The sequence below is a fragment of the Martes martes genome, assembly GCF_963455335.1.
Source record: "Martes martes genome assembly, contig: SUPER_18_unloc_1, whole genome shotgun sequence".
In the NCBI taxonomy this organism is placed as follows: Eukaryota; Metazoa; Chordata; class Mammalia; order Carnivora; family Mustelidae; genus Martes; species Martes martes.
The window spans coordinates 184,957-201,858 of record NW_027666704.1 but is presented as its reverse complement, the minus strand read 5'-3'; the positions used below and the strand labels follow the sequence as shown (position 1 = coordinate 201,858).

General features: G+C 51.0%; 1 protein-coding gene, 1 long non-coding RNA gene and 1 pseudogene across 3 annotated transcripts; 1 reads left to right on the top strand and 2 right to left on the bottom strand.

Moving 5' to 3' along the window:
* The first annotated feature begins 1,059 nt into the window (after positions 1–1,059).
* Positions 1,060–2,909, top strand: LOC308359836 (nuclear receptor subfamily 2 group F member 6-like; annotated as a pseudogene). Its single transcript has 2 exons — positions 1,060–1,072; positions 1,535–2,909. The product of its transcript is annotated as a nuclear receptor subfamily 2 group F member 6-like (transcript).
* Positions 2,910–2,915: 6 nt separating this feature from the next.
* LOC308359861 lies at positions 2,916–7,459 on the bottom strand. The gene is made up of 5 exons (XR_013968469.1): positions 7,347–7,459; positions 6,412–6,594; positions 6,041–6,171; positions 4,799–4,988; positions 2,916–3,269 (listed from the first exon to the last, which is right to left on the bottom strand). It is a non-coding gene; the product is annotated as an uncharacterized lncRNA (long non-coding RNA).
* Positions 7,460–12,453: 4,994 nt separating this feature from the next.
* Positions 12,454–16,806, bottom strand: LOC308359835 (thyroid receptor-interacting protein 11-like; the record flags this gene model as incomplete). Its single annotated transcript, XM_080831693.1, has 1 exon — positions 12,454–16,806. One exon carries the CDS (start codon positions 16,804–16,806, stop codon positions 12,454–12,456), a length of 4,353 nt encoding a protein of 1,450 aa, XP_080687819.1.
* Between the last annotated feature and the right edge of the window lie 96 nt (positions 16,807–16,902).

Genomic DNA, 16,902 nt, shown 5'->3' with positions numbered 1-16,902 from the left:
CCTGTCCTGAGCATACTACGATGCTTAGCAGCACCCCTGGTCTCCACACACCAGATGCGGAGAGCCTCTTCCTCACTCCTGCTTCTGACCACCGAATATGTCCTAGACGTTGCCAAACATCTCCCAGGGAACAAAACTGCCCTTGATGGACACACACATAGATATACCTACAAAACGATCATCACTCTTTAAACATTTCAAAATAATTTCTCAATATCATGACATGTCAAGTCACAGTGCAAATTGATCTGATTATCTCGTAAGTATTTTGACTCTCTGTATTTGTTAAATCCTGAGTGACAATAAGACCCATAGCTTGCCATTGGTTAACAGTTCTCACAAGCCTCTTTTAATTACAGGCCTCACTTTTTCCCTCCTCTTTCTTTAGCCTTGCCATTTATTTTCCTAAGACATCAGGTCCTGTAAGGGTGCCTGGGTGGCTCCGTTTGGCTAAGCATCTGACTCTTGATATCAGCTCAGGTCATGATCTCAGGGTCCTGGGATCCAGCCTCTCGTTGGGCTCCCTGCTCAGCGGGGAGCCTGCTTCTCCCTCTCCCTCTGCTGTTCCCCTGCTTATGCTCTCTGGCTCGTTCTCTGTTAAATACATAACATTTGAAAACAAAACAAAAAAACAGTCCATAACTTTTTAAAAAAATTTTTAATTTACTTTATTTTATTTTTTTAAGATTTAATTTATTTATTTGACAGACAGAGAGAGATCACAAGTAGGCAGAGAGGCAGGCAGAGAGAGAGGAGGAAGCAGGCTCCCTGCTGAGCAGAGAGCCCGATGCGGGGCTCAATCCCAGGACCCTGGGATCATGACCTGAGCCGAAGGCAGAGGCTTTAACCCACTGAGACACCCAGGCACCCCAATCCATAACTTTCTGACAAGAGCTAAGGGTGTAACACATCACAGCAAACATGCAGATCACGATATCCCAGAACCTGAAGGGCAGAGCCCTGCTAATTGTCATCAAACGTTAATTTATGGGTTCTCCCAAACTCGCTGAATGTTTTTTCAGATAATGGAAAGCCCAGTGCCAAAAAAGCTCTCAAGACATGCATCTAGATGGTAAACATGCTTGGTCCTTGTACCCTGGGGCCTATCCCAGAGGGCTCTGACTCCGTGAGTCTAGGGTAGGACATAAGCATCTGTCTTTTCTTTAAAAAATCCCCACAGGGGGCACCTGGGTGGCTCAGTGGGTTAAAGCCTCTGCCTTCGCCTGAGGTCATGATCGCAGGATCCTGGGATCAAGCTCTGCATGGAGCTCTGCATAGGGCTCTCTGCTCAGCAGGAAGCCTGCCTCCCCATCTCTCTGCCTGCCTCTCTGCCTACTTGTGATCTCTCTCTGTCAAATGAATAAAATCTTAAAAAAAAAAAAAAAAGTCCTTCATGCTTTTCGGGTTTGCACTGGGTTGGGTACAACTATTTAGTCTCTGCAATTCCAAACCCAAACTTCCCCCTACAATGTTTAGGCTGCAGACACAGGAAGGCATTGGAAACTGAGACAGAGAAGAACAGAAAAATTATAAGAACTATCCCAGAGAAAACCGGCTGCAGCGCAAGGCCGGATCCCAGGGTGGGCGGTGGAGAGGGCAAGCGAGGCTGGGGCCCTGCCTGAGGCCCCCGCAGGGAAGGTGCGGCCACAGAGGGGCGGTAGCTCCAAAGCGCTGGCCCCGGGGCCTTGGAGGCCCCCAGCGGCCTCCTCGGCCTCACCCTGGGGCACTGCCAGCGACACTGAGCCTGGCGAAGAAGAGCAGTCCGGCTGCAGGTGGACTGCATGGTGTGTGGGGACATGTCCAGCAGCAAGCACTACAGCATCTTCACCTGTGAGGGCTGCAAGAGCTTCTTCAAGCGGAGCACCCACAGCAACCGCAGCTGCACCGGCGGGTCCAACCGTGACTGCCAGATCGACCCGCATCACCTGTGCCAATACTGCCGCCTGAAAAAGTGCTTCGGGTGGGCACGAGGAAGGAGGCGGTGCAGCGCGGCCACATCCCGCACTCGCTGCCTGGCACCGTGGCGGCCTCCTCTGGCAGTCCCCGTAGCTGGGCGATGGTGGCCGCAGGCGGAGACGACTGCCCGGGGCAGCTGCTGCAAGCCGAGCCCTACCGCGGGGTGTCCAGGCGCTTTGGCGCGGGCGCGGTGCTGGGCACCGACAACGTGTGAGAGCTGGCCGCTCAGCCGCTCTTCAGCACCGTGGAGTGGGCTCCCCATGCCCCCTTCTTCCCAGAGCTGCCTGTGGCTGGCCAGGTGGCGCTGCTGCGCCTCGGCTGCAGGGAGCTCTTCCAGCTGAACGAGGCGCAGGGGGCACTGTCCCTGCACAGGGCGCACCTCCTGGCCGCCGCCCGTCTGCACGCCGGGCCCGTGGCCACGAGCGCGCCATGGCCTTCACGGAGCAGGTGAGCGCCGTCCAGGAGCAGGTGGACAAGCTGGGCCGCCTGCAGGTCGACTTGGCTGCCTCAAGGCCATCCCGCTCTTCACCCCTGAGGCTTGTGGCCTCTCCAACCCAGGGCATGTGGAAAGCCTGCAGGAGAAGGCACAGGTGGCCCTCAGAGAGTATGTGCAGGCCCAGTACCCGTCCAGGCCCCAGCACTTGGGGCGTCCACGACTCCTGGCCCTGCACTCCCTCCCAGCCTCCCTCATCTCCCAGCTGTTCTTCTTGCGCCTGGTGGGCAAGACGCCCACCCAGACGCTGATCCGAGACATGCTGCTGTCAGCAAGTACCTTCAATTGGCCCTACAGCTCTGGCCAGTGACTTCGCCGGGCCGGCCACGCCATGGCTGGGTCAGCACACCTCAAGGGACACGGATGCTTCGGCCTCATGCAGGGCTCCCAAGCGGAGGACCTTGGCTTCTCTCCTCAGACTCCTATTTTTTTTTAAAGACTGTGAAACGTTTCTATTTTTTTTTTTAAAGACTGTGAAACGTTTGTCTCCTCTGTTTGTTTGTTGTTGTTGTTGTTTTTAATGGTCACGAAACCAAAGAGAGTGATTGTCCAGGCCAGGCTCCAGCCTCGGCCTCCCCAGAACTCCTGCCCAGAATAGAGGGCCAGGGACCGAGGGGCCCATTCCTGGGAGAGCCTGGCGCTCAGCACCCCAAGCATGAACTTTTGGGGCCGGTGGGGTTGGCTTCCCTCGGGGGACAGCCTGGCTTCTGGACTAGAGGGGCCAGCGTAGTAATGTGCCAGGGAGATTGTCTGGATACGTAATCCATGTTGGACATTATATGATGAATGAATCAAGGCCAATAATAAAGATGTTTCCTACCTGAAAACAAAAACAAAACAGAACAAAAAACCTATCCCATACAGAGTCAAGAAAAGCCAAGCTCTACTTATACTACTTCTCTGTCCTTATTCTGGGTTTCAGTTACTCTACAATCAATTTACTTTAAGTAAGTAAGTTCGCACAAACGGTTACCAACAAATACTAAATAAATCAATGTATCAGGAAATTTTAAATACACCTAATTGGGACTTGGTACTGAAAAGCATTTTATTTCCCTCTCGTCATTTCAATGGCACTGCAGATTCTCCGGACAAATAACTGTTCATTTGAGAAAAATTATGTCTAATTCAACAGTGTGACACATGTGGTCAACAGCACCTGAACGCTGGAGGAGAAATGAAGTTGGGGGGAATCCATTTAAGTTCACAAATGTCACCACAGAGCCTCCACGTCTTCAAAACTTATCTACGTATTTATTGATTTCTTGAACCAACCACCACTGACACCTACTACATGTCAGACTGTCAGACATGGCGCTAAGTGTTTTCTTAATGTTAAATATCATTTCATTTTTATAATCATCTATGAAGTGGGATTACTACCATCCCATTTCTCCCATCGGGAAACTGAGACGTCCAATGCTTTAGCAACACGGCCCGTAAGAGGCAGAGCTAGGATCTGCTTGGGTCTGGAACCCATGTTTTAAATCACTACGATTAGTTTCCAAGACCCTACAAAAAGTACAAGTCTTCACCCCAAACCTTGGTTTTCCCCACCCTACAGTCCCCAAGTGGCCCCAGCTTCAAGGACATTCTCTCAATTCCTTCAACAGTTCACACTCCTTCCCTGCTCTAACTGAACACCTTCCCACATCCGCCTTGATTTCTTAGCCTCCTGGTCTCAGCTTAAACATTATTCAGGAAATTACAAACTCTAAGGCACCCTGTATTTCTCAGCACTCAATGCAAAACAGTAATGATGAATTTCACGGGTCATTATTTCCTTCCTGTCTTTTCCAGCCAGGTGGGGAGTCCCTCACACATCCTGTCAGTCCTATTTATCATGTATTCCAATCACTGATACCCACAACCCACCCAAAAGGAAGGCCATTCCCCCTGCACACACACACACACACACACACACACACACACACACACACCCGACTGGCCTGATCGCAGGTGCACGGTGGGGATCCTGACAACCCATAGTGGAATGTAACCTACTCAAGAGGGAGAACGGAACTTCTCCCACGTCAACACTACACTTACTGGCTTCACATCGGTCTTCCAGCAGGACTCGAGCCCCAACAAGGCTGAAACCCCATCTGCCTGGTTCAGGCCGCATTTCCACTCCCGCTTTCTCCAGGCCCCCACGCACAGCACAGGGGACATAATTAGCAGCTCCATAAAGGAAGCCCCGTTCTGGGTTCTTCACAGCTGCGAAACGAGGGGCTCACGAGCTGACAGCGACCTTTTGGCAAACCAGTGTATTCCTGAGACACAGGCCCGCCTCCCAGCGAGGCCCCAGCCCCCGGGGACACGGGGCCCTGACACCAAGCCTACAGGTACCTCTGCGCAGAGAAGCATCTTCCCAAGGGCCGCTCACTCCCTCGTCCTCTGCGTCGACCTTGAGGAGGAAGTACAGGAGGTGAAAGAGGGCGTCCTCAGTCCAGTGGCCATGGGTCTGGAGGTTCTGAGGTGCTGCGCCCACAGGGCCAAGGAAGCAGGATCCAGAGAGCCAGGCAAGGCTCACAGAAGGCTGCAAAGCGGCAGTTGGTCTCAGTGACCCGCCCACATCAGCTATCCTTCCCGCTCATTGGTGCTATGCCCACACGCTGATTGGACAATTTCCCCGCTCCCTCGGCCTTCGGAATGCATCATTGGATAGCTCTCTGGGCCCCGCCCACGGAACCCTGGGCACACACGCTCTCCTTTCCCATTCCCACCTGGTAGGACCTGGGTCAAACCACCGCCTTCCTTCTCTGCTGCTGCTGTTTTCTGAGTTTGGCTTCTCTGAGCTCATCACAAGCTTTAGATGGCTGTAGTCAGTACAAAACCCAGCTTTCTCCCATGGAATTTCTTTAGCACGCTTTTCAATCAGATAGGCGGGGCACCCGGGTGGCTCAGAGGGTTAAGCCTCTGCCTTCCGCTGAGGTCATGATTTCAGGGTCCTGGGATCAAGCCCCGCATGGGGCTCTCTGCTCAGCAGGGAGCCTGCTTCTCCCTCTCTCTGCCTACTTGTGATTTCTGTCAAATAAATAAATAAAATCTTTAAAAAAAAAATCAGATGGGCATATTTGTGGGGACTGTTTCTGAGCTCTTTCCGCTATTATGTTCTATGTGTCTGTTCTTCTGCAAATACCACACAGGCTTCCTCATTATAACTACTAATAAATTCTGAAACTCCGTAGACTGTGTTCCCACATTAGTATTATTTTCAAAATTCTTTTTGAAACTACTCTAATTCCATTGTCTTTCATTTTAGAATATTTTAGAATTTTTTTTCTATCTCTACAAAAACAAACGAAGCTGACAGGATTTTGATAGGAATGGCATTAAATCTCTCTATCAATCTGGGGACAATTGACATCATGGCGATGCTTAGTCTTCCAAATCACAAACATGGTATATCTCTCCATTTATTTATATCTTTGACTTCCTATAACAGTGCTAAATAGCTTTCAGCATGTGATGTCTGGACAGGCACTGTTAGATTTATCCTGAAGTAGTTTCTTTGTACGAGTAATTGTGAACGTGTGTTTGATGGTGGAGCCTACATATTCATTGCTAGCATAGAGCAATACAACTTACCTTTACGTGTTTATCCTGTATACTGTTTCATTGTGAAATTCCATTATTAGTTCTAAGAAGAATGACTTTGTCATACCCTCTTGTGGCATAAGGCCTGAAATAAGATTCCGTATTAAGGGCTGTCTTGACACCTGGAAGGTCAAGGAGGGACTCAAATGGCATCATGCATGTTCTCCTCTCCCTCTTCCCTCACAGGCGAGGTCTCGTAACCAAACACCCTTCTCATCACGGGGACTAGCCATAGTGCCTATTGGTTTTTGGGGAGCAGCGTTCAGTTCCCTAGAAGCCCACTCAGTTCTCCAAGGAAGCTACTCACACCCTCCCATGGGAACCAGGACTTGCCACACCCTCTTGTTTCAAGCAAGTCTTGCCTTCCAAGGCCCTGCTGGTTCTCTCTGTTCTCACGTGTGATCTCTGTGCAGTCCTGCACGGTGTGTGGTATCCTCCTCCCCTGAAGTGTGAGCATATGTGACTGGTAAACTGTTGTCAATCACACATGTCGGGAGTCAGGGCATCCCCACAAGTCTGGAGCAGGAAACTCTCTCATTGGGTACCTGAGGAGAAGGTGATTAAAACAAGTGGCATCACAAACAGGCTGTCCCTATGTTAAATGAGGACGTGGGGGTCAGCTTGACCTGCTCCTTCGCTAACTAACTGGCTTCAGAGTTGACAGTCACGATCTGGGAGGGAACTGGCCATCGCTGGCCAGCTTGTGTGTTGGCTCGTGTTCTGAAATCTCACATGGAGGTCGCCATCCATTTCCAAACTAATGTTCCATCCTTGCCAACAAGGTGAGAATGAGTGAGAATTGACTGTATCTTGGGGGGAGGTGTCATCTATGTGACCTGCATGTGGCCTGTATTGGTCTCCAAGGCTACCCCCTGAGGTTGGCAACCACAGAACATGCTGACTGGTGTGCTTGAGTTCCAGGGACTGGGTGTTGGGCCAGTGCTTGATGCTGACGTCCAGATCCTATGGGGGAAAGCCCACCCCAAGCACAGTCCTGGGGGTGACCCTCTGTGTCGTGGGTGGAAAGGAGGGAGGCCCCGACCCCAGGGAAATGTAAGAATGGCTCCCTGGCTGCCTCCTGGGTCACTGTGGTTCAGGCGATGGGAGTGGCCTTGGTGGGCTCCTGACCTGCCTCTCCTCTCCCAGTTACCATGTGTATTCCTGAGCCCTCAGGGTTCTGAGGTGCGCATCCATGGCAGCCCAGGGTCCACGAGCTGATGAAAAACAGAAAAGTGGAGGGGGGGCTTCTGGTGTTCCACTTCCCTCCCAGTGCCAAACCCCTCACCAGCACACTTGCCTTTCTCGTAGTGTTGTTGCTCCCCAGCTCGTCGATGGCCTCATCTTGTGATCCAGGGACGTGAGGCTCTGACTCTGGCCATGGACAGAATGATTTTGCTGGCCGTGGACTCCAACCCTGGGGAGATGGACTGGCATTCCCACGGGAAGAGGACAGCCAGCTGTGGGCTGACCCACCCAGTCCCTTTCCCCATAAACACCCAGAACGTGTGCACCATGTGTGATTAGACGGGGACAGAAACCAAAACTCGCGACTTTACGTGGCTAGAAATGAAAATCTATCCTGAGGGAAGCTGTAGAGCGGGAAAAGCGGACAGGGGAAACAGTCCACACTGAGAGAAGGTAGGGCTGTAGCAGAAGATGGTTCTGCTCCATCAACGACTAGGCTGTGGGTCCTGTGCTCTTCCACGGACCAGTCCATTGCCTAAACCTGTTTGGTACAAGATCCTGATCCCCAGGGTTATGGGAGAAACATACGGGGGACCCCTTTGGCACACTGAGGGGATCAATTCCCACCTTGACTTACGCCAGGAGACTTGAAACCATACAACCATCGCCACGACAGAAGCTCCAAGGCTGACGATGCTGATTTGAGACTCTCTGGAAGAAAAAAACCGAGAAAGAGGAGCAGGGCAAAAAGACACTCCCCCACCCCACACGTATATCCAGGAAGACACAAACCCAAGCAAAGGAGGAGTGGAAGAGAGAAAATTGAATACAGGAGGCAGAACCCTCCCCCCACTGACTAATTTAAAATAGGTTCAAAATTGGACACAATTGTAAATCCAACATTTACAAGGGCACCTGGGTGGCTCACATGGTTAGTCATCTGACTTCAGCTCGGGTCTTGATCCCAGGATCCTGGAATAGAGCCCCATGTCAAGCTCCCTGCTGGGCAAGGAGTCAGTCTGCTTCTCCCTCTACCTCTCCCCCTGGGTCCTGCTCTGTCACACTTGCTCTCTCTCTCTCTCTCTCTCTCTCAAAGGAATACATAAAATCTTTTTTAAAAAAGGAAATCCAAAATTTACTAAAATAATTTAATTCGCAAAATTAAAAGGAGGCCGATTGCCTTCTGTGCCTCTACAACATAGGTTCTTTTTTTTTTTTTTAAAGATTTTTATTTATTTATTTGACAGACAGAGATCACAAGCAGGCAGAGAGGCAGGCAGAGAGAGAAGGAGGGGAAGCAGGCTCCCTGCTGAGCAGAGAGCCCAATGCCGGGCTCAATCCCAGGACCCTGGGATCATGACCAGAGCCGAAGGCAGAGGCTTTAACCCACTGAGACACCCAGGCACCCCAACAACATAGGTTCTGAATGAACTCTAATGTTGCTAAGATGCACCGGTTGGCTAACCTTCATGGACTTAATTCAAGTTCTGTGTATAGCAAGCATAATAACCATAGATTCTACCTTCTGTATTTAATGCTTTGACATCTCAGGCCTTGCTGACTTTGGAGGGACTGTCCCTGGCAGGCTTACTGGATTCCTAGAGATGCTCAACAGCTTGCCTACCGGCAATGCTTTCACATGTAAAGCAACCAATTCGGAACCTTTACCCCCAACCACCTCTTCTAAGAAACTCTTACTCTGGGCCACTATCCCCTGCCCTGATCACCCCAGGGGCAGGGACAGACTACTCCAGACAGACACCACTGTGTCCCGGAACCCACTGACATGGCACAAACTAGGCAGTCTTAAACGTGCTTACCCGGCCTCACCCGCCCCTTGCCATGGAAACCACAATAAAGGGTCTTGCCCCTATTGTCTGTCCCTTCACTCCCTCTTTCTCCTGACTGACCCTGGTGCTGCCCTGGGCGGCCCTCCATGGCTCTCAGGACCTCCTTTCTCGGGATCACGGAGTCTACAAACGCTTCTTGCGTTGTGAGAGTTACTTGTATATCTGCTTGTCTTACCATACCTGATTAAATAAACCCCTGTACCCTTAAAACACTTGAGACTCATGGGGGGCTCAGTGGGTTGAGCTTTTGGCTCGGGTCAGGATCTCAGGGTCATAAGATCGGGTCCCATGTCTGGCTATGTGCTCAGGGTGGAGTCCGCTTGGGATTTTCTCTCCCTCTGCCCTTCCCTCCCTGCCACCACCCCCTGCCCCTGCTCCTCGCTAGCTCTCTCTCTCTCTCTCCTGCTCTCTCCTTAAAATAAAGAAACAGAGTCATTATGAAAAACCATGATGGAGCCCAACAAATTTAAAGATGGTGAATATTTTGCTATTATAGATTTGGCCAATATGTTCTGTTCAGTGCCTATTTCAACATCCTCTCAGTCACACGTGCCTTGACCTTGAACGAGACACAATTTACCTTGTTATGCACAGGGCACCCAAACTGCTCTGCTATCACAGGCAAACTTTGTGGGCAGGATCTTACTGCATTCATCTTTCTCCAGGAACCTAGATGGGACATCACATTCAGGACATCCTACTGTGAGGATATTTGTTTGACAAACTTGTTAAGGACCTACAAGGGTGGCTCTGTCAGTTAAGTGTCTGCCTTGGGCTCAGGTCCTGATCTCAGGGTCTGACAACAAGCCTTGCATCAGGCTCCCTGATCAGCAGGAAGCCTGCTTCTCCCTCTCCCTCTGCCCCTACCAGCCCTTTGTACTCTCTCTCTCTCTGTCTTTCTCGCTCTCATGTTCTATCATGTCACTAAATAAAATCCTTAAAAAGAAAAAAGGACATAGAAGTCCAACATCTTGGGATGCCTGGGTGGCTCAGTTGGTTAAGCGGCTGCCTTCGGCTCAGCTCATGATCCCAGGGTCTTGGGATCGAGTCCCACATCAGGCTCCTTGCTCAGCAGGGAGCCTGCTTCTCCCTCTGCCTCTACCTGCCTCTCTGTCTGCCTGTGCTCACTCTCTCTGACAAATGAATAAATAAAAAATCTTAAAAAAAAAAAAAGTCCAACATCTTTCAGTACTTTTTGGGTTCTGGAGGCAACATATTCCTTGTTGATAAATGTTTCAGAAGCCCATTTCAGCTGTTACTTGTCACTGAGCCCACGCTGAGGGGGGAGGGTCTCCCCTCAACAAAAGGCGCTAGGATCTGTGCAAGTGAAAATTACCTGTTGGGGGTGACTGGGTAGCTCTGTTGGTGAAGCGTCTGTCTTTGTCTCAGGTCCTGATCTCGGGATCCTGACATCGAGCCTGGCAGGGGGTTCCCTGCTCGGTGGGGAGCCTGCTTCTCCCTCTCCCTTTCAGCCCCTCTTCCAGCCAGAGCTCTCCCTTAACTACATAAATAAAAGCTTTAGAAAAAACCACCTGTTCATGCCCAGGTCAAAAGGCTGTAGCAGCCTCCTCTCCCGCTTCCTGGAATCCCTGGACCACCCATGCTATCTGTCCATTGTCCATGGGCTCCCAATGCAAGAAACGGCCCTCCTTGGCTCTGGGTTATAGACCATGAAAGCAGCACTTGCTGGCCTAGCACTGGGCTCTCCTGGAAACAGAGTCTCTCACAGGCTCTGAGCCTTCCTATCCAGCTGTCTATTATTCTCTGGGTCATGGCACCCCCACCAGCTTCATACAGTCACCAAGGCCTACTTGCTACAGGCTGAAGCCAAAGTCTGCATATCCTACCTGCAGGTGCAGGTGGCGGCTTCTGTCCACAGTGCGCTGCCAGATTCCATGGTGCTGGAGGACGTCAGCTCTTCCTTCCACCCCTTGGCCACCCAGGGATTCCCTTGGGATCAACTGCATGAACATCAATGGAAGTTAGTACATTTTGGGTTTCATGACCACATCTCCCTCCTGGTCACGTGACAGCTTCATGTATTAGAGAAGCACCTGTCCTATGCCTTAAGAGTCTCAGCATGAAATGGATGTCCATATATCAGAGTCCACTGTGATGGAAAGCCTGAGATTAAGATCCTATAGGAAGTGTTGTCTTGGCATCCGGTAACTTTGGAGGGCCTCAAATGGCCTCACTCCCATGTTTCCTTCCCACTCTGCTCCCACAGATCAGATCCCCTGGCCAACAAGCCCTCCTTAGCACAGGGACCAGGCACAGTTTCTTCCCAAGTAAGGTCCAGTTCCCTGACAGCCTGTGCAATGATCCAGCAAATGAAGATTTGAAGGGGCTTTTGAAGAAATGAACAAGGGAGTTGACCATGGACATTCCAGGGAAAAACCGCTTAAAGGCTAATCAAGAGGAGCTACTTATATAATTTAGGGTAGAACCATAAGCTTCTGGGTTTTCATTTAAAGAATAAGATGGAATTCATTCCCATTTCAAATGGTCCCTAAGGCAGAGTGATTTGGGGGAGGGGGTGGGAAAGCAAGTCAGAGAATAGTATACTCCTAAACAGGCAAACATACATAAGGCCTGAGAGAAATCAGGTTCTCCATAGCGTGCTTTTCCAGACAACAGAAAAGGAAATGATTTTTAAAAACCAGAAAATAAAAAATAAACAAAGAGAAATGAGACTTACCTGGGAAAAGCGAACTTGCATTTTTTTTTTACCTTATATTCATCTTGTACTTTCGTGCTATTCACCTCGTTTCCCAATGATGAGTGTGTGCTCGTATACCTGATACATTTGGAACACTAAAACAAGTTGATGTGTTCTCTACATAAGGTATACATAGACACCTGGCCCTTGTGAAAACCTTAAAGCATTACAAACATTGTTGGAAGAATCCTTTGACCACAGCCTCCAAGCCCAGCAGTGTCGACTCTCCTACAAAAGTCAGCACTGCTGTGGCATCTGGGTGGCTCAGTCTGTTAACGGTCTGCCTTTGGCTCATGTCATGATCCCGCGGTCCTAGGATCAGGTCACAGGTCAGGATCCCTGCTCCATGGGGACCCTGCTTCTCTCTCTCCCTCTGATGCTCCCCCTGTATGTGTGCCCTCAATTTCTGTCAAAAAAAAAAAAGTAAAATCTTAAAAAAAAAAAAAGTCACCAGTGTTTTCACTTTGGTGAATACTTCTGCAGTCATTAAGAGACCCCTTATTTGTTAAGTCATAAAAGAATATGTGTCTTGAGCTGAAAGCAAAACCGTGAACATTTGACATTTTGAAAAAGGACATTAGGGGATAAGGTAGACACACAGAGTGACTTGGGATCTTCAAAGCGTGGTCTCACTCTGGCTTGACAATCGTCTAGTTCTTTGAGAGGTCTTTGGCCGCCATTCCAACCTTCTCGGCAGGTGACAGTATATGCGGCATGTACGTGGGTAAAGCATCAGTGACAGCACTTAGAAGAAGGTGCTCCGATCCAACCATTTCCAGTCCAGGTGGGTTGATAAGAGACACAGCTGTGGTGCGGGGCTTGACATCTTTTTTGGGGGGTGTGGATCCCAGGGTAGCGTTCAGTCGTGGTGGGCCTTGTTGCTTAGGCACTTTTCCCCTCCCTCCTGAATCTGGAGGCTTCATGTCATGAGCAGAGGGTTTGGGCGGTGGAAAAGCTGATTGAGATTCCGCTTCTAGAAACTGGAGGAAAAGTCCTGAAAAAGAATGCTTGGCCACAGCTTGGTGATCTGGCTTTGCAGGTGTGTTGGGGGCGCTTTTGGATCCAGGCCCCCCAGTCACCCCGCCGGGCACACCCGCGGGCTCTTGGCTGCGCAGCTGCCGCAGCTGGTCTTCTCGGATCCCCAGCGTGCTTGCCATCAACCTCAACGCTTCCTGCCGTTCCGCATCAGCTGCCTGCAAAGATCCCACGAAGAGTCTCCTTAGGAGGCTTTTGTCCACCATTCCTTCCAACTGACTTACTAAGGTCATCAGTTTCTTCTGTGTGTCCTCCAGTATCTCCTGCTGGACCTCATTCTGTTTCTTGAACTCTTGGAGTTGGTCTTCCTTCACCTCCAAGTCGGCATTTGTTTGATGCAATCGTCCCTGTAACGACATCACTTTTCCTTCCAGGGCGTCTGCCTTTTCCCTCCACTCGGCCAGTTCCAGCTTGAGGTTCGCTAGTCTTCGATCACAGTGCCTTCCCTCTTCCTGGGAGGCGGCGAGCCGGAGCACAGCTTCCTCCTGCTGGGTGACCACGTGCAACTGCTCCCGCAGCGACTCTACCTGCAGACTGGCTCCGTGGCTGGCCTTTTCCATGGCCGCGGAAGACAAAACGAGTTTTCCCTGCAAGACCGTCACTTCCTCTCTTAGCTGAGCCACTTGGTCTTCCGAGGCCAAAGCTTCCCAGTGACGAGAATCTTGGGCGTCTGCAGCGAGGTGCCGCTCTCTCTCCAGCTCCTGGCTTAGGAGCAATTCTCTCTCACGTAACTGGTGAACCTCCTTCTGGAGGGCACAGGCTTCCCTCTCTTTCTCTGTCAGTGCCAACTCGATGTCATCTCTCTCCTGTTGACACACAGCTGCCTTTTCCTGCATTGACCGAACGGCGTCGACGAGCCGGTTCAATTCTCTGGTCTCAGCCTCTTCTTTCTCTTGCAACAGTTGCTCCAACGTGAGTACCTTCTCTTTCGTCCCAGCATGCTGGGATGCCTCCTCTCGCCGCATCACTGAAAGCAGCCGATTTGTCTCTTGCATCGCCTGATTTTCCATTTCCTCTTCTCTAGATCTTTCCACAATCTTTGCATTTTCCTCTTTCAGCCTACACACATCCATTTCGAAATCTGCTATCCTCTCCTTCAGATTGGTGACTGCCTGCCTCAGCAGCTCATTCTCACTCAGCTGGCCCCTGAGCTTCTCCTGTAAAGAAAGCAGCTCCTCACTTTTCGCTTGGATTTGGAGCTCCTGAGCCTGAAGGGAGTTTTGAAGAACGGCCGGTTTCTCCTTCCGCTGCTCCATGTGGGAATCGCAATCGCTGTGTTCCCGGGGTTTGCCTTCTCCTTCCCCCGTGGCAGCCCCTGAAGCAATCCATCTCTGCTGATCCTCCCGGAGGGTTCGAATCATTGGATCTTTTCCTTGCCCTGATTTTCTGAGCTCCTCTACCTCCTCTCGGAGCACCTGAGAAGACTCACTCACTAGGTCAGATTTCGTGGCCTTCAGGGAGTCGGCTGCCTCTGCGGAGTCGCTGGAGGGCTGGAGGAAAATCGCGTCAAGGTTCCCTAAAAGGAGGTCCTTGGCATTGCAAAGCTCCCCGATGCGGAGCTGAAGTTGGGCCAGTTCCTTCTCTAGCTCTTGGAAGTTTATTTCATGGCCTTGGCAAGTTTGGATCTGGTCAAGAGAGGCTGTCTGCGGTTTCAAGACGTTCTCGCTGTTGGTGCAAGCCCACGCCCGGAGCTGTCGCAGATCTCTCTGAAGCTGGGGTGACTCACGCTTCAGATTTTGGACCGTGGTCAGCACCTGCTCTTTCCACTCCTCCATGATCTTCACTCGCTGTGTTAACCTGTCCCGTTCCTGTAGAAGTTGCTGGAACTGATCGATACGAACTCCTCGAACCTCATGACCAGTGCTGGGTGTTTGTAGGATCGTCAATAAAGTCTGGCATTTCTGACTTAACGCATCCACTTCCAGGTCTTTTTCTTGAATGATGTGTGACAAGTTCCGAATCATTTCTCTCAACACCTCCTGGATGCTGCTTTCCATTCTCGTGGCCAGTTTTTGATTTTCCTCTTGCATCCTCTGGAGGTCTGCTTCCCTGGCAGCAAGTCGATCGGTCATTTCGTGATAGTCCCTTTTCAGATTGCTATTCTCCCTCGTCTTCTCATTTAGGACGGCCAAGACCCGTTCGCTTTCCAAAGCACACTCTTGCAATTGCCGCTGAAGGTGTTCCACGTGCCTGTTCTGGCTGTCAGAAGCCGCAGAGATGCTGCTGGAAAGACCCTGAATCTCCACATCCTTTTGCTGGATAATCCGAGTGAGTTTCCCGATCTCCTCTTTGGAGAGCCGATCCACCTGCTCGGTCAGTCGGATGTTCTGTTCAGTGAGAAGCTGCAGCTCCAGTTCCTGTTCTTGGATTCCTTGGACTAATCTTTGAATTTCGGCTTTAGATGGATCACGCTCTTCACTTCCGTTCTCTCTGGGGAGAGGCTGGCTTGCTCGCACTTCCTCATCCTCACAGGCTTCTCTTGGAATTTGCCGGCTTTTGTCAGGCAACTGGGCTTTCAGCTCTTCTAGTGCCACTTGCAGATTCCGAAGCATCTCGTCTTTCGCTGCGAGGAGCTGAGCGTGTTCAGTGTTCATCTCCTCCTGCCGGTGTTGAAGACGGTCCACTTTCTCCTTCTCCTCCTGTAAGGACTGAAGCACTGCTCTCTTCCCCTGCTGCTGGTTGTGAATGATCTTCTGTTGTTCTTTGATTTCCTCCTCGAGATCATCTTTTACCTCGTGGAGCTGAAAGACCTCACACTCTAGCTCTACGATCTCCTCTAGGACTTTAGGGTCAACCACGGGGACAGCAGGACTCTGTTGTGTGAGGCGCCCCAGGTCTTCGTCCACGTGAGGATGTTCGTCTGTCATGGATGGGAGACGCATGTCTTTGTCCTCCACGGATGCGGGTAAGGTGTCATGGCTTCTTAAGGTTTCGGTCGACTTACCGAATTCCTCCCGAAGCTCTGGCCTTTCTCTAAGTTCTTTGATGTACTGGTCTTGCTCTCCGATGTACTCTGTCAATTGCTTCTGCTCCTCCAAAGCAAAGGACAGCAGTTCTTTCGTTTCCTGGTGGTCGGCGTCCACCTGCTCCATCCTCTTTCGGAGGTGTAGTATCTCCAGGTCTTTCTGTTGGCCGAGCTGGATGAATCGTGCATTATCTACTGGGGACCAGTCTCTGAGACTTCGCTCAGACTTCTCTTCGAACAGCTTCTTTTCGGCCCGACACAGTTTTGCCACTAACCGTCCTTTCTCTATTTTTAAAGCCCTCACGGCAATGTTGTTCTTAAGAGAATCCTCGTTGTTGCGCAGAACTGATTCCTCCAGCTGATGTCTTGCATCTTGGAGCTCGTGAACCAACTTTTGCTTTTCTGCTCGGAGATCTGAAGCAAGGTTGTTCAAACTGTCGTTCAGCTGCTGCATTTGGGTAAGTTGTTGCCTCAACCTTCTGAGCTCCATTTCCCTTTCCTCAAGAAGGTCATCGTTCACGTTCCCGGCAGCGTCTTGGTTTTGTAGGTCTTCCATCCGTCGTTCATAGTCCATCAGTTGTTTGCGGTGCTGGTCAGTGAGGTCTGCAAGCTTCTGCTGGTGGACGTTTTGCAACACCGCCACTGCCAGCTGATGTTCGTCCATCTCCCGCATCCGCTGCTGCTCTAGGTCCCTGATGTGGCTCTTCAGTCGCCACACTGTTTCTGGGTCGATGGTATTTAGTCCCTGGGTGGAACACGGGCACAAAGTCTTCCAATGAGTCACTTCAGCCTCCAGGGTTTCAGTCTCACGGAGGCGTCTATTGATCTGTGCCTGGGATGAGATGACATCAGCCAAATCCGTGGCATCCCCAGGGAAAGTCCCTTTCCCCAGCACATGTGTGTGAGTATCAGAGATGTCCCTGGTCAAAGAGGTCTGGCTGCTGTCCAAGGCCCCTAGGGAATGGCCTAGGCCACAGCCCAGGCCACCAGCCCAGGAGAACATCTGGCGGTCAAACAACTGCCCTGGTCCGCGGTGAGAAAGCGTCCAGTCCAGTCGGACTACCCCGCCAAGTGTCACAGAACCCCTGCCTGCGCGAGG